Source organism: Primulina tabacum, chromosome 4 (genome assembly GCF_025594145.1).
Source record: "Primulina tabacum isolate GXHZ01 chromosome 4, ASM2559414v2, whole genome shotgun sequence".
Classification (NCBI taxonomy): domain Eukaryota; kingdom Viridiplantae; phylum Streptophyta; class Magnoliopsida; order Lamiales; family Gesneriaceae; genus Primulina; species Primulina tabacum.
This window is the reverse complement of record NC_134553.1, coordinates 41,504,294-41,528,420: the sequence shown is the minus strand read 5'-3', so window position 1 is coordinate 41,528,420 and position 24,127 is coordinate 41,504,294. Positions and strand designations below refer to the sequence as shown.

The 24,127-nt window shown below is 34.3% G+C and overlaps 2 protein-coding genes across 2 annotated transcripts; one reads left to right on the top strand and one right to left on the bottom strand.

The window, feature by feature from the left end:
- The first annotated feature begins 695 nt into the window (after positions 1 to 695).
- LOC142543275 (basic leucine zipper 34-like) lies at positions 696 to 2,512 on the top strand. Its single transcript, XM_075650438.1, has 4 exons — positions 696 to 1,396; positions 1,624 to 1,714; positions 1,786 to 1,912; positions 2,022 to 2,512. The coding sequence occupies exons 1-4, from the start codon at positions 861 to 863 to the stop codon at positions 2,129 to 2,131; spliced, it is 864 nt and encodes a 287-aa protein (XP_075506553.1). The 5' UTR covers positions 696 to 860; the 3' UTR covers positions 2,132 to 2,512.
- Positions 2,513 to 23,153: 20,641 nt separating this feature from the next.
- LOC142541999 (uncharacterized) lies at positions 23,154 to 23,741 on the bottom strand. Its single transcript, XM_075648446.1, has one exon. The coding sequence runs from the start codon at positions 23,739 to 23,741 to the stop codon at positions 23,154 to 23,156; it is 588 nt and encodes a 195-aa protein (XP_075504561.1).
- Between the last annotated feature and the right edge of the window lie 386 nt (positions 23,742 to 24,127).

Genomic DNA, 24,127 nt, shown 5'->3' with positions numbered 1-24,127 from the left:
TATTTATATCATTTGAGATAGTGCTTAAATGAAGATTATAACTTTTTACTGTTAAATTGACTTCTTTATTTCGACTGAGTGAAACAGTTACTAATAAAAAAATAGAAAAGATATATAAAAATCATATGTTATTTTTTCTATCAAAATTTTAAAAAAATAAAAATCAAATCTGGGAATATATGTTAGCAAAATTAAAGGATAGCATCACTACATTTCTCCGAAGTTCTAATTAAGATACGTAATACTAATATTAGTTTACAGACAATCAACATACCGAATTTTCGATGACACTTTTTTATAAAGTTGGAAAAATTAGTTTTATTTATATAAAAAATTTATATTTTATTAAATACGATATGACAGTAGTATGAACTAAATATAATAAAATAACACAAGACTTAAAATCATAATTTCGACATAATTAATATAGACAGTTATCAAACATTTTAAGTTGTCTAATCCGATAGGTCTATTTGAATAATAATTCGAAAAGACAATCAAGTTTTCTGTATTTTTATCCTAAATTCGGAACATTATTAAATATAAAAATAATCTTAATTTTGTTTTTTAGAATAAGTTTTTGTCGAGAAACAACTGTAAATATTTACTGAGATTATAAGTTTGAGATTCGAACTCGGAACATAGTACTTTTATTGGGACGCTGGTGCGCCATTTAACGAATGGGCCGTAGCAACTGGCAAGTACACCCTTATATATATAGATAGATCATTCTGCACATTTGTCCCTAAACATGAACACCACTCAAAATTTCCCTAAACATTGAAAGTATTTTGCTCAATCTTGTACATATCTTGCCTTAATTGCTGTTGGTCTTATTGCTAATTTGTATTAGTTAATGCATGGAACAACTACCGCCCAAAGCTCCTATCGCAATGTCTCAGAATTGGCCGCCGTTTTCCTTCCAAGTGATGCCCCCGCTGCCCACCTCTGCCGTGGCGCACAGTTCTTGGGTGGATGATTTCCTCGACTTCTCCACCACCCGCCGCAACGCCCACAGGAGAACAGTGAGCGACCCCATTGCATTCGTGGAGGCTCCTCCGTTTTTGGAGGAGACCCATAGCTCCAACGCCACGAATAATAACGACAGGTTCGAGAAGCTGGATGACGAACAGCTCCGGAGCATGTTTTCCGATGATGTCGAGGCCGCGGGTCCTGCCTCGGGATCTCACTCTGATGCGTCGACGCCGTCGGGTCAGAACAGCGAAAACGAAGCCAAGGAAACCCCTCGGGAGATCCACCGTTTGCAGCCAAAGAATGAGCCCGGGGAAGAGGATAATTCATGCTTTAAACCACAGAAGGAGGCGCCGCCGCCTGGTAAATCCTGTGACAGCGCATCTGGGAACGGAAACAACGCTGATCCCAAAAGAATCAAGAGGTGAAAAAATAGTTACTTTGATTTCTCCATGCACTCACTACCTTTCTACAAACATCATTTATTACTTATCAAATTTAAGTTCCTTAATTTCATTATAATCCATTTTTTATTCAAATAAAAATATTGGAATTTAACATCCTTAATTAATTTCATTATTAATCCATTTTGAAGATTAAATTTTAACTTTATATTTATTTATTTATTTCATCTACATTAATCTTAATCAGAATCTTGGCTAACCGGCAATCAGCTCAAAGGTCAAGAGTGAGGAAATTGCAATACATTTCTGAGCTTGAAAGGAGTGTAACAACATTGCAGGTTCATACATCTCTTTTTTAATGTACAAAAATTGATTTTGATTACATAATTCGTAAAACGGAAATACGCAGACCGAAGTGTCGGCATTGTCCCCAAAGGTTGCATTTTTGGACCATCAGAGGCTCCTTCTCAATGTGGATAATAGCGCACTTAAGCAGCGGATAGCAGCATTGGCTCAAGACAAAATTTTTAAAGATGGTAATGTTTATATATTTAAAAAAAAAAAACTTTGTTTGTATAAGAAATAACAAATAAATAAACCATAATAAATGTCTCTAGTTGATTGATTTCATGATAATAATGGCAGCTCATCAAGAGGCACTGAAGAAGGAGATAGAGAGACTGAGAAAAATATATCATGAACAGAGCATGAAGAAGATGGGCAACGACTCCAGCCCCACCGGACCGCCGCAGTAGTGGAGGAGGAATAATGGTCTTCTTAATGGGTGCATGGGATCACGTGATATGTCTGTCTTTCCAATCTAATGTGGTAGTGGGGGGGTGGGGGGACACTTTTTTTGTCGGATGATTGGATCATGTGATGACACGTGGACAGCTGGATATGACTTTATTTTATTATTATTTTATTTTAGTTTTTTTATAATTATATTATTTTTCCCCTAACGTGCATGGATAAGGGTTTTATTGTTTTTATTGAATATTAACTGACTAGGCCAAAGGACTAACATGCATGTCTCCTTTTTACAAAAAGTTTATTCAATAACTCATTTGTCAATTTTCATTTTGTAAATTTGTGTACTTGTGAATTAAATTTTAATCAGATTTGTGTTTATATTTATTTTGTCCAATAATTTTGTTTGATTTCGATCAAATTAGGGGAATCGGAAGAACCTATACATCGATGTGTTTGTTTCGAATCCTTGTGTTCGAATTATATATATAAATGTGTGTGTGTGTATATAGTTAGGTATATATAGAGATCACCGGCTTCAATATGCACTTTTATATATCTAATAGATTTTTTTATATATAATTGTTTACTTAACAAAATGGCATTTATTGTGTTGGTTAAAATTTGTATCTTTACCTATCTTCTTAAATGAACGAAACAAATTCTCCATAATGTCAATCATACTGTTGGACATTACGGGTCGGATCTGTGATCCAATTAAATTATATTCACCCACTACAAGAACTTTGACATACAACAACGCACCTACGATAACGATTTTTCACTAAAACCTTTGTCGTATACTTTTTAACAACGATTTTTTCTAAAATCGTTGTCTTACGTGTGTTATTTTGAGCAAAAGACATCGGTTTTCTAAAAACCGTGGTCTTTCAGCATTTTTTTGGGGTCAAAGACAACGGTTTTCTAAAAACCCTTGTCTTTGAGCGTTTGTTTAGGGTCAAAGACAACGGTCTATTAGCGTGTTTTTTTGGACAATCGACAACGATTTTAGAAAACTGTTGTCGATTAGCGTATTTTTTAGACAAACAACAACGATTTTTTTTAAACCGTTGCTATATTTAGCGATGATTTTATCAAAGTCGTCGCTAAACCGTCGCTAAAAGTAGCGACGGACTCTATGGAAACCGTTGCTAATTTTAGCGACGGTTTATAATTAGCGACGATTTTTCATAATGTCGGTAAAATCCGTCGCGAATTCAATAATCCGTCGCAAATGATAGCTACAACAACAGTTTTAAACCATTGTCGTTGAACGCACTTTAAACAACACCCTCAGTTACAACAATTTTAAAAAAGCTATCCGTTATCGTATTGCGTTTTTCTTGTAGTGACCCTCGACGTTCTACTTCTCAATTCTCCATGGATTTGAAGTGTGTCCATGTGGGGATTGCTTTAATGATATCAATTGTTTGAAAGGAAAAAAAGGTAAGGTACCCGAAATGTTACACATTTTAAAATATTTGAATTGTACGTGTCAAGGTCATTTCATCTTTGAGTCACAAATTCATATGACTATTAAAAGGTTCATTATTGAGAAGCAATAACTAGCCATATTGGAAGCATGATCGAAGTGTAAGATTATTTTATTTAAGTCCATAAAATAATTTATAATCAAAATATTTTATTAAGAGTAAATATGAGAGACGTCTCATATTCAAATGAATAAAATAAAAAATATTATGTATTAATATGATACATATCTTGAGATTTATTTACCATATTCCGAATAAACATCATCAAGATTCGTCAAATCTCAACTTTCTTTGTGATGGCTAGAGAACATCTATAAATAGTGACGTTTCAGGTCCCTAAGTATACACATCAAAAGTTACACAACACCATGAATTGTGAGGTTGGAACGCTTAGAAGACTCTCAAAGAACTTGAAGAAATTCAACGGAGGTATTCAAGGCATTCTTCCTTTTTAATGAATGAATATAATATTCGTTTTATTTTTCGCATTGAGGATCATGTTATTAAGTTTGAAACATGAATAAAGTTCTTACATTTGGTGTCAGAGGAAATTCCATTTCTTCTTGATACGAATAAGCAATTTTTTTTTTGAAAATCAAATATTTTATTTTTTGTACAATTTTCGAAATTAAACCAAAAAGTGACAAAAAAAAAACCCTAGTTTTCAAATTACCAAAATCGTCCCCGTACAAAATCTAGCTCCGGCTGATAGCATACGTCAAGGCGACCAAAACTGCACCACTGGTCGAAGTATTAAGACGAGGAGGAGGCCGGAGAACCACATCTTCAGATTATGCAATTTTCTTTCCAAATTGGCCCAGAATCCGAGCAATCTCCGACTATTCATGGAGCGGCTATGGAAGGGAAAGCATCGTCAGGATGTTCCCATCACGATGACACTAACAAACGACCGTGAATCGCGTAATCTGGTCGGAATTTGGAATAATCAGATCGCTGGTTCTACGCTATTTTGGGATGATTTTTCAATTTTTCAGCTAGTTGCAGGAATTTCTCGGGTGCATGGAATGGTCAAAAATTGGTTGGTTGTCGATGAGAGATGGTCAATGGCCGGTGATTTCGTCGAAGAAGGTGGCAGCGTTGCAAATTGGATTTAGGACTAAAGGTATTTAATTTCGAAATTTTAGGGCTTGTTTGGCTTGTACAATTTTTTAAAATTTTGATTCTTTAAAATTTTTGATAGATTGAAATATTATTTTTCCAAAATCATGGATATTTTTCATGTTTAAATTATTTGGATAAGATATGTGAAAAATTGTGATTTATTTCTGTTGGGTACAATAATTGTCCCTACTTGATGGGGCGATCGAACCGTGGTGCTTGAGCTGTTGTGCAGTTTAAAAGATTTGAGTTGCACCATTACCACTAGCTATAGCTTTTGGTAAAGCAGTAAGCGTTCGATCTTACAATTGGTATCAGAGCCAAGGTCACGGGTTCAATTCTCGTTGATTGCAAGGAGTGCAATTATTGGGAGGGAGATTGTTGGGTGCAATAATTGTCTCTGCTTGGAGGAGCGATCGAACCGTGGTGCTCGAGCTGCTGTGCGATTTAAAAGATTTGAGTTGCACCATTACCAGTAGCTATAGCTTTTGGTAAACCTGTAAGCGCTCGGTCCTACAATTTTCTTATATTGCATACAATTAAAATTATGTTAAATTTTTTTATGCAAATGAAGAAATTGTTTAAATTAAATTATATTTGGGTCCATGATTTTCTTGAAGAAATTAAGCTAAAATTTTCCTTATAAAGATCCATAATATGGATAATTAAGTCATATTAATTATGAAATACACATGAAAACATAATGTGAGAGAGTTTTAATTAGATGTTGATGCTAGGCCTTAGAGCCCATTAATCTTCTTGAGAACGTTGCACTATATAAGAAGTTTGATTTTTAAAGAGGTCGTAAACCGACCAATCTTTCATGAGATCATTCTTGGAAAGTGTTGATTGTGTTAATAATAATTATTATATAAAAAATTAAGTGAAGCCAAAATTTTGTTCAATGTAACATATAATTTTTAATAATTAAGTTTTAGCCACAATACCATTAATTATGCAAAATTATACATTAAGTGGATTTCGATCATATTATGATCAAAATTTATAATTAATTATGTAAATACAATAAATTTTATCCTACATGGACTTTTATTATATTTATGTTCTTAATTAAGATAAAATTTCAAAATAATTTTTCTTAATTTATCTACCGGAGTTAAAAAAATTTATTTTGATAGTTTTATTATAAAATTGCATAAAATCTAATTTAATTAAAACTTTATCCTACATACAAGTTTTATTTTACTAGATTTTTATTACATGATTTAAATTGGGTAAAATATGAAATTTTCTTCAAATTTTTTTTATTAATAAGAATGTTTATTAAAATTTTTGCAGTACAACCTGTTAATTTCTCTGATATAAGTTGTGTTAGAATATTATAAGTTTCAGAGTTTGACAATTAAATCCGCAAGAGAACTGAACAACCGAACTGATCGGACAAATCGTATTTGAAAGAAGATTTAAAACCGATGACTTAAAGTTCAGTTAACGAATTAATAATTAGAACTGAAGACTTTGCTTAAGTGAACTAGAACAATCTTCATCAACTGAAGTATCTCAAATTGAAACGAGATCAGTTTGAACTAAAAATATCCAGCTGAACTGATCCGCAGATCAGTTGACTCCTGATCAGTTAGCCACGATATCAGTTGTAGTATCAGCCAACAGACTGACAGTTCGTACACAAGCAGAACATATGTAACAGAGAAGAAAAATATTATATTTTGTACTGCTATCAGATAAAGTCAACATGTGGGGACCCGGACGCTAATCATCTTCTTAATCATCTTTGTGATTTAATTATCAATTAAGCTAAACAGGGTCTAATTTTTTTTTTTAAAATACAAAGCGGAAACGTAATGTAATTCAATTCAAATTACATATTAAACATAAGTATACAAATTTTGTATTATCTACAAGAATTCAACTAGGTTCAACTATATCTCAGTGCTGAATCCTAAGTTGCTTCGAAGCCCGGATCTCCACGCTATCTAGTCCAGCCTCTTTCTCTTCTTGACCCTGATCCTATCCCACCTGTTGCCATGCACACATACAAACAAGACAACAGCCGGATAACTCCGGTGAGAATTACATTCTCAGTATAAATCATGTATACATGCAATCATAAAAACAATATAAAAGCATATAACAGATATGTCTAACATGTATTCAAATCAGAATATAAATCCATATCAAGAATAAATCCTATTCTAAACATGTACCATCATCAGGAACATAAATCAATATGAATCAATATAACTATCAATTAGACTCATGACTTCACATTTAAGACTAGACTCAATCCTAGTCTAGGGATCCCGGTTTCCAGAAGTTAGCATTCCCATATCGACCAACAGTAATAGAAAAGACTCCAGTTCTATCCAAGTCGATAGGGTATCGATCACCAGTAATAAAAGAAATACCAATTCTATCCACATCGATATGGTATCGATCACCATTAATAGAAGAAGCTCGTATTCTATCCACATCGGTATAGTATCGATCACCAGTAATAGAAAGAACTCCGATTCTATCCACATCGATATGATATCGACCATCAGTAATAGAAGAAGTTATGATTCTATCCACATCGATACGGTACCGATCACCAGTAATAGAAGAAGCTCCGATTCTATCCACATCGATATAATATCGATCATCAGTAATAGAAGAAGTTATAATTCTATCTACATCGATAGCCAAACATCCGGTGACAGACTTTGACACAATCGCCAATACACTATCTTGTGATATTGTGCAATGTGCCTGTCGCGATCCCACCACTATCAGGCACTTCTGTCACAAGATTACTCGTCTAATACCTGCTGTCTATCAATCAAGAGAACAAGTATATCAATCAAATCAATACAATAAGGTAAAGTATGTGATTTAGGGAAACTCGAGCCAAACCTCACTCGAGTTGTGCAATCCCAACTCAACATTAATTTATACATTTATCTTCTCGGTCCGACGAAGACGAAGTATCAAAGTCAACTCTGTCCATACCCAATCTGATAATGACAATCGAATAGATACAATATCAGTACATGACTCAGTTCAAAACATGTTCTGATTAATACTCAAATCAAAACATAATCTGATCAATGCCAATCGACATATGATTCCACAATACCATCTCAACCAATACCGAGTCTGATCAATATCAATTTACGGATGTTTCGACGGCATAACAATACAGTCTCGATAACCCCGTCAATTCCAATACCACAGAGATAATACCAGAACTCATAACTAATATTGGTAGAAATCATAATCTCAACGATGATATAAATCTGATATCGATTCTCAATCAAATTGACTTCGAAAATCATAATAATTCCATAACCAGTCCGTTTCTTAATCGGACTTCGATTCTATGATGTCTAACATGTCAAGAACATCATATATGAATTTCATTCAATTCTGACAACATCATAATTTAAAACATATCAAAACGTAGTAAAACTTAGGTCCAATTGTAGCCTGCGTTAATAGGAACACAGTACTATACTCAGATTCAAAATCAGACGGGCGGATTTTTGCGTAACCCTCAAATTTCACACGAAAGGAACTTGGAGTTTTCTTCCCTCGGTTCTTTCTCGTTTTTCCCTGAAGATTTACGTTTGTATATATATATATACACCCACGTACATGCAAAAAGACGAGTGGCTTAATCTTTATAGCACACGTCTCGCGCATATGCGCGACCCCAATCGGCGCATATGCGCGAGACACTCGGTCTCCGCGCGTATCCTGCACATCGCCTCGCGCATATGCGCGACTCATCTCCGCGCATATGCGCGAGTCTCTCTGGAGTTACTCGCATAGGCTTCGCAACTACTGGCGCATATGCGCGCCTCAATCCGGCGCATATGCGCCAAAGCTTCTGTTCCAAAACGTTGGCTTCTGGACTGCTCGCGCATATGCGCGCACCCAAGTCGCGCATATGCGCGAGACCTACTGTCTCGGCGTTTCAATACTCGCGCATATGCGCGCCCATCTCGGCGTATATGCGCCCAAGGTTCTGGACATTCCGCGCATGTGCGCGCTTACACGCCGCGCCTGTGCGCGAAGGCACACCCTCGCACATGTGTTTCGCGTCTGTTCTCGTCTTTCCCGGTCCACTCCGTTCCGTCTATAATCACTTCAATTAATCAAGAAATCATCCCAGATTAATCTCAGATTACGGTAAATATACCCAAATCATTTCCGATTACGGTAATCAAATTCTCGGGCATTACATTTCTCCCCCTCTAAGATATGATTTCGTCCTCGAAATCACAGGCAATCAAATCAGATAAGGAAGGAATGTATAATAGAGGTTACTTCAGCAAATTCATTCTATCAAACCATTCTGATAAAATTGTTTGCAAATACTGGCTATACAACATCCGTATATACCAATCAACAGCTCATACCCAATCAATATCATCAGCTGTTATCAAATTCAATCTCAAATATCACCGTAATATCATTTCCATTCAGAGGAAATCCGCAGTACTCACTGTACAATGCCTCGAACAAAACTATTTCGATATTCATCTAATCGCTATTATTGTACAATAATTCATAAAGTGACAAAACATCAGGTCACTAGTGCTAAAATCCAGCACTACAGTTCCTGGATATCCTCCAGTATCTAGGTAGTTCCCTCCGACTATCCATCAATCTATAAATCATAGATGAAACATCATGCTATACATTCTGCCAAAAGTTTAACTAAAATGTATGGTAGGAGTGTTTAAAACCTTAAATATTTAAAATATTAGATTTTAAACAACATTGTACATGCAATATTAGTAACATTATAGTCAAACCATAAACCATTTCAAAAGTTTGGTAACTCTCCATTCAAATCACCTCTAAATGGACTTCATGGTGTATTCAATTACCCATTTTTAATTCACTAATTAGTAGTAATTCAAACACAATATTACACCTTATTTCTCCCCAACTAATTACTAAGTAAGTCACCGAATTATACAGCAAAAAAAAAAATAGAAATGGGAATCGGCAGCTAAGGGAATCCAAAGCGCATGTCAAAAACCCATTCAATCCCTTGACTTGTAACCTCCAACTTAATGTGTTTTATAGCACCTTTAACACCTCCTATATCATTCACTTTCATCCCTTACACTTCCTACAACCTTAAACTTCGAAAACATCAGAAAAACAGCAGTTGAAATCGAAGGAACATCAGCAGAAAAATAGAAAAGAAAGGAAGATATCCAACTCGGTTCCGTCGCGTCGTATTGTCGTTTTGATTTGTTTTTCTTCAAAACAAATTCCAGGCATGTATATATTGTTTCTTTGCTCTTCAATCAAGTTCTATAGATATGTTTAAACCATTATGTAAGTATGATTCAAGCAAGAACATGAAAATGACAGCAAGAAATTTTCGGAAAATTCTGTACAACATCTCGGCCCTTGGTATTTATCTTCACGGTTGAGTTGTTTTTGCTGAGTCCAGATGATTGCTTCGGTTCCAGGCTGTCAAGGCTTCATATAGGCATGCTTCAGAGGGTGTTAGAGTGTCGTTAGTCCATTTGTTTCAGTCCATACACTCAGTACAAAGAATGGACAGCAACAATTCCATTAAGTGCAGATTTTGTCAAAAATTCTGTCAATTGGTTGTTTGGGATGGGAGTTCGAATCATGGCTGTCCTAGGGACTGTAGCCATGGTTAGAACCCTTCCTTATCATGTCTAGAACGTGACCAAGGTGTTCTTTCAAAGCTTGGTTCATGGTCCCATCGAATTTTTAAAACAAAACACACACATGTCCCATGGTTCATTTTTCTGATATGGGTGATGAGTTTCGGGTTCTGTGTGTTTGGGTGGATTGTGGCTGGCTTCTAACCTATATCCATGGTTCATACAACACTCCCTCAGGTCTAGATCGTGCCATGGTTGATCATATAGCCACTGAAACGAAATAAGACAACAAATTCATTCGAATACTACAGCACATAATTTCTGGGTGCTCTCGGTTTGAGCTGTGCATTGTCCTAGGTATTGGCTCGGCTTGTGGTTGGCTTCTAGCCCTTAGCCATGGTCCAAGCCATGTCTTAGGATGTTGGTAAGAGTCTTTGGGTGGTGGTTCAAGCCCTTGGTCATTAAATTTCAGAATTTCCCCTCAAATACACAAGCTGCTCCTACTGTAATTTGATAGCAACTTGCTGTTCGGTTCATGAGGTTGGTTTGAGTTCTTGGCTGGCTTTTAGCTCATGGCCTTGGACTGGACAGTACCTTAATGAGTTAGAAAAGTCATGTTTTTGGCAGTTCGTGATTCGGTCGAGTTTAGAGGTCGTACGAGAATTTACGGTGAAAGGTGCCAAAATGACTCTCGAAAGAGTGTTTTATGTTTTTGGATTCCTTTCACCCATTTTCGTGTTTTACAGTTATTATGCATATTTTTCAGTATGTTTGGGGTATTTTTAATCATGGTTAAACGTCGGTTTAATGTTGGTTCGGGTTGGTACAAAGCCATGGTTAAAAATCAAGTTATCGGTTCTAATCGTCTCGTTTTTGGTTTTATTGTTAAGTTTGTGTCAAGTTAAGATTTATTTCATGTGTCACATATTAGTAGTAAGTCGCAGCAAGCCTGAGAGCGATCCAACTCATCCGGTAAAAATAAGGTTATAATTATATTACGTGCATAAAAATATAAAATGTTTATTTTTGAGATATATGCTATATATCTTGTGGCCACCTTATGCTTATGGGTTTGGAAGTCGGTAGGAACAACCGAGGACCTCTCCGCCCGGTGACTTACGACCGGTTTATGATTATGTATGGGTACGGACATCCAGTCCAAGGGCTGTGATTGATCTCTACCGCCCAGTATACTGTGGTTTAGTCTGATCAGGTGCTTACGCTATGTTATGGGCCACTAGCTTAGAAACATTATCTCTACTAGAAAAATTATGATATGTTATGACAGAGCTCTATTGAGCAAAGCTTTTACGTATGAATTTTCAGATATGCACGTAGTTATAATTATTCATGATACGATTTTCACCGTACGCTCTACGATACTTTATTTTTATGATGCATGCGATTTTATGATATATTTACTTGTTATTCACGATATATACATGTTGAGTCTTTAGACTCACTAGACTTGATTGTTGTAGGTATTGATGAGGTCGAGACCGCGGGCGGAGACCAGTGAGCGATCTTGGGCAGCAGTAGTAAACCCGATGACCTCATGATTTAATTTATGCACCTTTTATTATTCAAACTCAGTTTTAATACGTTGGATTATTTTTAAGTTGATGTTTACGTTGAATTATTTTTAAATTGTTGGTTGAAAACAATATTTGCTTCCGCTGTTATTTTAAAGTTAAAATTATTTACATGTTTACTTTAATTAAATGGGACAAGATAATTATTTATTTAGAAAATTTTTAACAATTCCGCAAAATTACGAATACGAAATACGGGCCTTTACAATACATCTCAAAATGTATTCTCACACAAGGGCTTGTGCTGTCAACTAGTAGATTTCTCCATGCTAACTGCACATGTTTTGAATCTAATTCAAATCTCTTGTTTGATCTTCAAGATGTTGTGTTTATAGGCTCCAAAAATGATATATGCATTATATAATAGAATATGATCATTTAGAAAGTTTCTGTACTGTTTCTAAAATTGCAATGGTCAAATTCGTCTTGCTTGACATTTTTCGAGCCTAAACTGGTCAACTGGTCAAGTGGTTTAGTTCAACTAGTCAGCAGCTCAACTAGTTCAGTTTCAGCTTGTGTCACACAAGCTGAAACTGAACTAGTTGAGATGCTGACTAGTTTGCTGATTTCAGTTTGTGCAAAACTAGTAGCTTCATCATCATTTATAAGTATCTTAAGCTTTGATTCATACTTTGACTTCTGAAGATGATTTGTATATCATCGTCTTATCTTTTCAACGCATACTGAATCACTTCATTCCAATTAATTATGTAGAGATATGGCTAAAATACCGTAACTGCTCATACCAAATTGATTGTTGTTTTCCTGCAGTCATTTTGGTCATTCAGCGATCCGTTTGGCCTAGATAACATTTGATTTTGCCCAACTGATATACAATACGACTTGTTCCAAATTAAGTTTCTCGATCAATCAAGTTGGTGGATTTTCATTTGAATCATCTAGCTGAGAGAAATTATCAAATCACCGAAACTCGCTAGAAATTCAGTTTGGATAAATTTAGTTTCAGTTTCCTTCTTGTGTTTGCAACTTCATACGTGAGTAAATATGTTAAAAATACAATAACAATTTTTGTTAACATCAAAATTAAGATTGCGAACATGAAATGATCCAACAAACTCTCCTTTTTTGATGATTACAAAACTTGGATAAACAATTGAATCAACTAACATATTTATCCCCCTTTCTGTGTGAATCAAAAGTCATATTTTCAAAATATTTTAAGCACAAAATTTTCTCCCTCTCAATATTTAAAAATAATCTCTCCATTAAAATTATAATGAGCTATCCCCCCTATATTTTTAAAAGTTTGAAATTTATAAAACTAGAGGAGTGATTAACCAATTTTTTTCATGACTTATTTTCTGCTGCAGCACATATTCTCACTCTACTAAACTTTGAATTTCAACTCTCATGTATATGTGTGAGTGATTGTATGTGAGGAATCTATCCTTTACAGTTTGCATCTCAAAATGTATCCTTGCACAAGGGCTTGTGCTCTCAACTAGTATATTTTTTCATGCTAACGGCCCATGCTTTGAATCCCCTTCGAAAGATCTTGTTTGATCTTCAAGATATTGTATTTATAAGCCCAACAATGATATATACATTAGATACAAGAATATGACCATTTGGAAAGTTTTTGTACTGTTTCTGAAATTACAACGGTCGAATTCATCTTGCTGGACTTTTTCTCGAGCCTAAACTGGTCAAGTGGTTCAGTTCAACTAGTCAGCAGCTGAACTAGTTCATTTTCAGTTGGTGTGCTGAAATCAAAGGTTGATTTCAATTTGTGCAGAACCAATAGTTTCATCATAATTTATCAGCATTTTAAGCTTCAATTCAGATTTTGACTTCTGAAGATGATTTGTAAATCATCATTTTATCTTTCCAACGCATACATAATTTGCTTCATTCCAATAACTGAGCTGAGAGATATGGCCAATATATCGCAACTGCTCATACCCAACAGATTGTTGTTTTCCTGCAATCAGTTTGGTCATTCAGCGATCCGTTTGGCCTAGATAACATCTGATTTTGCCCAACTGACGTGCAATTTGACTTGTTCCAAATAGAGTTTTCTGATCATTCAAGTTGTCAGATTGTAATTTGAATCATCCAACTGAGAGATATTATCAAAACATCGAAGCTCGCAAGAAATTCAGTTTAGGCTAAATTCGATTTCAGTTTTCTTCTTGTGTTTGCAACTTCACACGTGAGTAAAGAAATAAAATAACAATTTTTGTTAGCATCAAAATCAAGATTGCGAATATGAAATGTTCCAACAATCTCTTTTTTTATGATCATATAATTTGGGTAAACAATCGATTCAACTAATATATTTCTCCTCCTTTTGTGTGAAAGAAAACGTCATATTTTCAAAACATTTTAGGCATAAAATTTTCTCCCGCTCAATATTTAAAAATAATCTCTCAATTAACATTATAATGAGTTCTCTCCCTATATTTTTGAAAGTTTGAAATTTGTAAAACTAGAAGAGTGTTAACCAATTTTCTTCATGGCTCATTTTCTGTTGTGGCGCTAATGATCTGCATTCAGTGAATAAAATGATTTTTCTAGAACTTGAGTAGGCTGCAAATTTTATGCCGCTGCAATCCTTTACGAGTCTAGTTTGCAACGCAAAAATCAATTCATCATTTGGACAATCGAGCAAGGATATATGCCATTTTTCCTACAATTGCTGCAAACTATACGAAAATTCAGTTTCGCATATATATGTTTTATAAAATCTGATTTTCGAATTTTAAACATCAATTTAGTTTCAATATTCTTTCAATAACAACCCGCTCTGATACCAATTGATGGGATCAGTTTGGGGGAAAATCGTTGAGCTACAATAGCTCAATTCTTGAAATATTGAATACCTATAAATTAAATCGAGTTTAGTTTTCAAACTAAGCGGAAGACACTCGAAATAATCATTCATAAAAATTTAAATATTTTGTAAAGAACTTAAAATATATTCAAATTGAATGAGTAAAATTTTAGTTGATGTATTTTATCAAACACTTGGTATGAAATATTTTGATATTTGAAGAACACATAAAATGCTTCAACAATAAATCTTTAAAACAATGGAGATGATAAGTAGATGCAATAAATAAATAAACACAAATTTATTTATGGATGTTCGGAAACTTCAAATACTCTTACGTCACCCACTTCTTCCCTTTGGGAAGAACTCACAAGAAGACTTTGATTTATACAACACCTTGTACAAACCCATTTCAACTTAAGACTTATATCTTGCCTAATTGAAACTCCTAGCACACTCTCGATTGTAGACTGCAACCTCACAATCTACATAATATTTAATGTCTCTTATGCCAAGACTATAAACACAATTTTTAATGTCTTTGTATGAAGATTTACTCAACTAAACTTTGATGTTCAACTCTCATGTATATGTGTGAGTAATTGTGTGTGAGGATTTATCATTTACAGTGTACATATCAAAATACATCCTCACATAAGGGCTTGTGCTCTCAACTATCAGATTTCTTTATGCTAACTGCCCATTTTGCCCAACTGACGTGAAATACGACTTGTTCTAAATTGAGTTTTCTGATCAGTTGAGGTGGTTTATTGTCATTGAATCATCCAGCTGAGAGATATTATCAAAAAACAGAAACTCGCCATTAATTCAGTTTGGATAAATTCAGTTTCAGTTTTCTTCTTGTTTGCAACTTCACACGTGAATAAATATGTTAGAAATATAATAACAAATTTTGTTAACATCAAAATCAAAATTACGAACATGAAATGTTCCAACACCTTTCAGGGTATGCAAAGCCTAAGGAGGCCAGTTAGAAGTGAGCGGAGTATCTATTCGGGAAACAAGATAGGTTCACATGTGGAGGCTATAGAGACTTGCAATTTAGTTTTGGATACTGGTTTTATTTTGGTTTTGGAGAAAAAAATTTATGTTCTAAGTTTTTCTAGAAATTAATTTCAATTTCAATTTTTGTACCATATGAATGTCATTTCGATTTTTGGATAATTTTATGAATTTATAAAAATAAGTCAAACCTTGTTGTGAATGATACAATGATTGATGGTCTTTTTTTCGATTTCCTTACAAAATGATAGCAAACACTATGCATATTCAAGCAAGTTTTGAAAGATATGTTATAAATGAGGATTTATCTATATTGTGGCACTAGAGATTGTGTCATATCTCCTTAGAGAGTATTAAGAAATTAGTAAATGATGGACTACTTAGTACTTTAGATTTTAATAATTTTGAGAGTCGTGTGGACTGCATTAAGGGTAAGCAGACCTACAAGTCTAAAAACAGTGTCAAGAGTAGTATCAATTTTTTAGAGATCGGATATATGTTGTCCAAACATGGACATATAAAGTCCGAAATATTTCATCACTTTCATTGATGATTACTCATGATAAATGTATATCTACTTGCTTCATAACAAGCACAAAAGAGTTAAATGTCTTTAAAGTTTTTATGGCCGAAGTAGAAAAATAATGTGATTAAAAATTAAGATCTTGAGGTCTAATAGAGTTAGTGAATATTATGGTAGATACACTGAAATGGACAAGATCTTGGGCCATTTGCGAAGTTTCTTCAAGAAAATGAGATTTTGCCCAATATACCAATGCTTGGTTCTCCAGACCAAAATGTTGTGGCTGAAACAAGAAACCGAACTTTAATGACATGGTTAGGAGTATGAGGAGTAACTCCAAACTTCCTGAAACCTTGTGGATTGAAGCTTTTAGAACGGCAGTGTATATATTAAACTGAATTCCGACTAAAGTTGTCCCAAAGATGCTATTTGAATTATGAAAAGGTTGGAAAATGAGCTTGCAACCTATACGCATTTGGAAATGCCCATCTGAAGTAAGAGGTTATAATCCACAAGAGAAGAAACTTGATCCAAGAACCATAAGTAGATATTTCCTTGGATACCCAAAAAACCCAAATGGTAAAAATTCTATTGTCCATCTCATAACATTAGAATTGTGGATTCAAGAAATGAGAAATTTCTTGAGGATGACTTGATTAGTGAGAGTGATAATCCACAAGATGTAATTTTTGAAGATCACATTGATTGTCAACCCTCTTATTCAAGTGATATGTTGACTGTTTTCGCACCCCTTAAGCCCCAATGGGTGACTAACAATGAATTGATCAAGATCCACAAGATGCTGATGGAAATTTAGTCGATCAAACTGTTAATGGGGAAGCAGAAATAATTGTTGACCAAAGAAATTCAAGAAGCTTCCCAATATAACAACTTAAAAATATCTGCTAGAATAAGAAAATCAGTAATTTCTAGTGACTATATTGTGTATTTGCAAGAATCAGACTTTAACATAGGAGTCGAAAATGTCCCTAAAACATTTTCACAAGCCATAAGTTGTAGTGAATTGAAATTACGATATGATGCCATTAAGGAAGAAATGAATTTGATGCCATAAAAAAGAGTATGAGATCTTGTTCAGTTGCCTACTGGTGCGAGGAACATTTGATGTAAGTGGGTCTTCAACACAAAGAAAAACTCATTAGGAAACATTGAAAGATATAAAGCAAGACTCTTTGCTAATGGATTAACTCAAAGGGAAGGAATGAACTATAGGGAGACATTTTATCCTTTTTTCTAAGAAAGATTATATTCGAATAATTATGGCATTATTTCCACATTTTGATTATCCTTTTTCTAAGAAATATTCTCTTCGAATAATTATGGCATAAGTTCTACATTTTGATCTTGAGTTGCAAAAAATGATGTAAAAATGGTGTTTATCGATGGTGATATAGAGGAAGAGGTTTATATGAAACAACCAATAGAATTTTCATCTAGTGATGGTGAAGCAATTGGTGTGCAAGCTTAAGAAATCCATATGTAGATTGAAACAAGCCTCTGAGTGTAGGTATCTAAAATTTCATGATGTTGAAATGGGATCGGTTACGGTGCCCGAAAACGCAACGGAATTTCAAAAAAAAAAAATTTCATGAAGAAAACCGAGCACCCACAATGATGTGTAGCAAAACACAAAAACACAAAAATATGTCATACATAGTGTGTTTAGAATTTCTTACCTATCATTCACAAGGATTGATGTTTTGGCTCCAACTAAGTTGTAAACAACTTAGCTCTTGATGGTAGACAATCTACAAGCTATCCAAGAGCACTCCTTGCTCAAATTCCTTCAAATTAGGTCCACCACTAACAAGGAAGATCCCCTCTAATTTTGCACTAAAAAATTAGAGGTTTTTTCTTTGAGAAGAGTATGCTTTTTCAACAATTGAAGAAGCAAAAATTGGAGAGAAAAATGGCTATGAAGTTTCGGCCATATGGGGTGCAAGGAGAGAAGGAAAAATAATTTCTTGGTGATTGAAAAAGTTGAAAAGTACATGAGCATGTCATGTCTTGTTTATTGAAAAAATTGCCTCCAAGCTTTCACCTCCCTTGCATACAATTTATTTGGACTTGTAAAAATTACAAAGCCCATGGACTTTTATTTAAATTTTTCAAACAAATTTGAGACCAATTAAACTTTACTTGATTTTACTGAAGCCCACTAGTTAAATAATTATTTTCAATTGGGCTCTACAAGACTCAATGTTATTTAATGAATTCAACGCTTGAATTAATTTAATTATTTAAACTCCACTAGGTTTACTACTGTTTAATTAATTCAACACTTTAATTAATTTAATTTAGTCCATACTAATGTTTATGAAAATCACAATTTTCAAATATATTATTTATTTGAGCCATCTTTTAATTTAGGAACACTTCTATAAATTAAAAGTTACATTCCTATAATCCTCTTATAGTACTTCTATTTTTAGTTGCGCTTATAAACTCCTTTATAAGTCATTCAACACATTGAACTATTTTTCTTCTCAACGAGATCTACAAAGTTAGCTCTTGTGTGACCCTCAATGATTCAATGATACAACTAGCCGGAGGTTCACATCTCAATGTGATTCAGGACTAAATATGTTCTTATATGAGCATATCCCAGTTACTCCATTTTTATTTATCAACTCCTTGATAATAAGAACGTCAAAACTCAAGTTTGATAGTACCCAACCAATCATGTTAAATGCCTAGCAGCATCTCTTACTTGATTCCCTAGGTATCAAATGATTGTGCCTACAAGAACCAATCCATTAAAATACAATGGACAATAAAATTGTTATCAAATTTTGATGATACAATATATATATAGACACACACACATAAGTATATATATAATATGCTTTAGATTAAATGACTTTTGTTTTATTTAATTACCCAATTAATTAAATATTCTATTCTATGCTCTGCTAGAATGTTTCATGAGGATTTGGACTAATTAGTCACTACTACCAATTTATTATTTAATCAATACATTCTAAATTTAATAAATAAATAATTATGAACTTATTATACCCACGATCGACGATCAAACAACATCGATGTATCGAGAATACAGATCTTGTTTATATAATAAAAAATGAAAATTTCGTAGGACAAAATTTTTCACCGATCCATTTTTGACGGTTGACTGTTTTGTGAATTCATTCACTGAAATAAACAGTTCTACTTCTCTCACTTAATAATTGTTAAGTTAACTTCCAATTCTTCTTTTACATGAAATCAACTTATAAACTCCTTTATAAGCAATCTGTTTGATCTCCATCAAACTACAGTCACCAAATTCAACTCCTTCAATTTGACAATCTCAATGGGTGAGGATTGGTTGGAGTATTTAGAATGAGGGTTGAATTAAACACTACCAAAAATTTATTTGTTCAAAAAATAATTCAATCTAGTTAGAAACAGAACTTGATATTCTCGATTATCAATGTCAGTCGACTAACATAATATATACGGAAAGCAGCCAAACTGACAGAGTAGAACACTTCAAATAATGGTTTGACTGTGTAAACTGAAAGTAAATATGCGCAAGTTTGTTTTTGGATGTTCGGAGAACTCTTCTTTTTTGGAAAGCTCACACTAGAAAGCTTTGATCTTTACAAGCAATTTGCAAAACCCCAATACAGTTTGGACTTAACACTGTGAAAACTGAAACTCCTCGTCTACTCAACTGAAAGAAGAAAAAATATACGAATTGTTCTTGAATACAATGAGTTACAAAGAATTCATAGCACTTACTGATCCTCGATGATCATATACAGTACTTTTTAAAGTGTGTTAATGTATGATCAATTTTGCTTGAATTTGAAATCCTGAATCTTGGTTGTTTTATGTGTATATCTTTTGTTCTTGTAACTTTGTTGACTTAGGTAAGTTTGTAACATTATAATGTCTGTTGAAGTGATATTCATTTTAATTTATTGATTCCAAGCTACAGCGATCGCAAACTTAAAAAATGATCTGTTCCAAATATGTAGCTGTTGGGCCTTTTTTCCAAGTCATCATTCCTGACATCCATACAAAATGTAATGTGGTTGATTCTGACTGTGTCAACAAGGTACATAAAAATTATCCAATAATTGGTTTAGCCCTCTAATGTAAATTGATGTCCTTGAAATTGAATGATGATAAACGATAAACTGATAAGAATGTTAAGATATATTTCAATTTAGGTCCGAGTCAGTTCTGATTTGATAAAATGATAATAATGTTAAGATATATTTCAGTTTAGGTCTGAGTCAGTTCTGCTTGACTAATCCAGTTTATGTAAACCAGTTTAGCTTATGAACATAGTCAGTTCCATTTGGTTTAGAGTTTAGTTTAGCTTAGATCCGTTTTGTCTTAATTATTTGTTAACACCAAAACATAAATGCTATGTTCCAACCATTTCTCCTTTTTGGTGTTTGAAAAAATTAAGCAATACGACCAGTGTAGGCAAGAATAAATTTTGATAAGCAATTTTGATAAAGTGAGTTTCTGAAATTGATAAACTGAATAAATTGTTTTAACAATTTCTGATAAATCTTATAAACGATATCGACTATCTATTTTTTCTTTTCATCACCCTTTCTGTCAGATTTTTTTTGCAGCAGATTCATCTTTTTACTTTTCTTCCCCCCTTTTTGTCGACACCAGGGAACAACCACATATTTCTTCATAATGTGCACAACTGAAGTCATATGAGCCGACATAGTGTCTGACTTAGCTGAAATTTGAGTGTGAATTGAATCAATCTTGCAATTCAATTTTTCATGAAATAGATCCAACTTCTAAGTGAGAGCATCATGAGAACTTGACAGTTGTGACGTTGAAACGCAATTCTTTCACATGGAGTCTAGTTGGATGAACAACGAGTGAACATCTTTGGATTGAATCTTGAGATCCTTGACCAATTTTGTTAGAAATTATATGTTTCATAGTTTGACTGTAAGCTCCAAAATGAGATAACGTAATCCAACTGCATGCAAATCTATGAAAATGAAAAAATGCTTAATTAAATTATTTTAATTACATCGATTAAATGTGGTGGGCATGTTATGTTTAAAAATGTGGTTTTCTATTAGAATGCATAAAAATGAGGGGTATTAGAGACGCGATCGAGGAACGGAGACCGGAGACCATAAAGAGAAAAGACATTTATTAAATGATTATTCTTAATTATTTAATATATGACATATTTAATATGTGATTTTTGATAATGGTGTTTTTTTACATGCTGAGTCGTATTTTAAATCGGTAATCGATTTTTTAAGAAAACAAGGACTTTTTGGAGGCTCGGTTATTATTTTCAAAAACTTTCCTAAATGAAGTAATTTACCAACATTATAATGAGCCTATAATACTAGGATTTTTTGGCCTAATTTCCTACCCAATTATTTATATCAAAACCTTGAAATTAACAAGCCCTAAACCTACACAAACACAAGCTCAAACATCTAGAATCCTAGGGTTTTTCTTTCGAACAGCAGAAAGCACACACACATCATGTTTAGGGCTCAATTCACGTGGATTTTGAGGATTTAAAATGCAGCAAGGCTCCCCCATCTTTCTGCAAACGTTCTTCGCGTCAAGAATTGAATTTCGTGCGTGAAACACGCAAAAGCACGCCTTAATCTTTTCTTGCTCATCGCTGATTTCATATTATGTGTGAATATACATGTTTGCATGAAAATATGATATTCTCTTAATTATTTTCATGTTTATGCCATAAACATGGAAAATCATTATTTTTCTTGCATGTTGTGCAGGTTATTGTTAAAGGGCAAGGGGCTGACAGGGTAAGAATGTTAGAGAGTCAATTTACAGTAGGTTTAAGGGTCTTAAGGGGCACGGTTCATGGCTGAAACAAGGCAAGGGAATGGTCTGCACATTCTTTTAGGTTTTATGGAACTAGGGCTCGGGTTCGGTTTCCTTGAGGGATGCGGCTTGGGCGTCGGCTAGGGCTGAGTCTAGGGGTAGTAAGAGGGCTTTTTAGTATTCTTAGATGGGTTAAAGAAAGGCTGGTGCAAGGTCAAGGGCATGAATGCAGGGCTCGGGTAGCACAAGTCTTGTAGGGCTCGGGTTTGGGGGTTTTGCATGCATGGCTCACTAGTCTCGTTCCAGTAGGATCCTAAGGTTTCAACCATGGTCCTAGGAAGGTTTCATAGGGTCTGGACATGTTTGTTAAGGGCTAGGTTCGAAGAACTTGAATTTGTCGGGGTTAGGGTTTTCGAATTACGAATTTAGTCTAGGAGCTCAAGTTTACGTCTAAGAAATGTTTATGAGTGTATTTTAAGGTATTATGGTATGTTTGGATGAATTCTGACTGTCCTTTCAGTGTCCAAGGATAAATTGGAAAGTTAGGGTTTTAAGGCCAAAACGGTCATTTTACGTTAAAAAATGTTATGAGACATTTTGCTGCCTCATCGTCGCTTTCACTCAAAGATTCATCGAAGATGGATCTTTTTGAATCTGAATCAGCCCATTTGATTTTTCATTCTTCTGCAATTAAAACTTGTTCTTTCTTTTTGATGAACTTTTTATCATCTATGGACCATCTCCTATCAACCGGTCTCTTTCCGTCTTTCTTCGACCTGTTGCACTCTACAATAAAATGCCCCTTTTTCTCATAGTTAAAACAAGCTTGACCATCATCTGTATGATCCCTTTTGGAATATGGTTTAACAAACTGAGATTGGTTTTTACGCATAAATTTACCAAATTTCATGACAAATAGGGACATTGCTTAATTGCTCAGTTGCTCGACTGATTTCTTACTTGTAGATTCTTTAACCGGAAGAGTCACAGTGGTAACTGCCAGGGTATTGGTTGGTTGAGAAGTGGATGGTTCTTCTTCAGTTCATATTTCTAGCTCAAATTCGTACGCTTTAAGATCGGCAAAGAGATCGTGAAGCTCCAACTTATTCAGATCTTTTGATTCTCGCATTGCTATTGTCTTCACGTCCCATTCTCTGGGCAGTGCCCTCATTGCCTTCAAGGCAATTTCATGGTTAGAGTATTTTTTACCTAGAGAAACAAGTTCAATAATAATACCACTAAACCGTTCATCAAATTTGGAGAGAGTTTGTCCTGGCTTCAGCTTTGCGTTGTCAAAATTCTGGATTACAACTGTCAGTTTATTTTCTTTGGTCTTTTCGTTGCTTTCACACAGTTGTGTGAGCTTTTCCCATATCTCCTTTGTTGTGGAGCAAGTTTTAATCTTGGCAAACATATTTTTATCCAGAGTTTTATAAAAGATATCTTTGACGAAGTTGTTAAGGTTCGCCATCTTCTTGTCCTCAGCTGTCCATTCGGATTGATGTTTTTCCACCATTTGGGGAGCAGCTTCAGTTATAGCCACAACTGGATTGACTTTCACGATCTTCATAGGCCCGTCAGTGATGAGATACCCCATGCCATTGTTCTGTGCTGCTAAATGTGCCTGCATACGAATTTTTCAGTCATCATAATCTTCTTTAGAAAACATAAAAATCTTGTTAAATGATGCCATATTGATTGTAGATATCAGCATTTAAGAAAACTCGCTTTGATACCACTTGTTAGGATCGGGAAAAAGTTTAGAGGAGGGAGGAGGGGTTTAATAAACTCTTTAAAATTATTTGCTTTCAAAATTTGTTTTCAATTGTTTTTAGGCGGTTGAAAGTTTTTCTTGGATGATTAGAAATATGAACCACTTGAAAAGTACGGAAAATTGTTCACAATTTCTAATGATACATTCAACTGGTTGGCTGGTTTGTTAACAAAAAGCGGTTCGAAATGTAAGTGCTCGCGAAAAGTAAAGACACATGATTTTTATTGATGTTCGGGGATAAA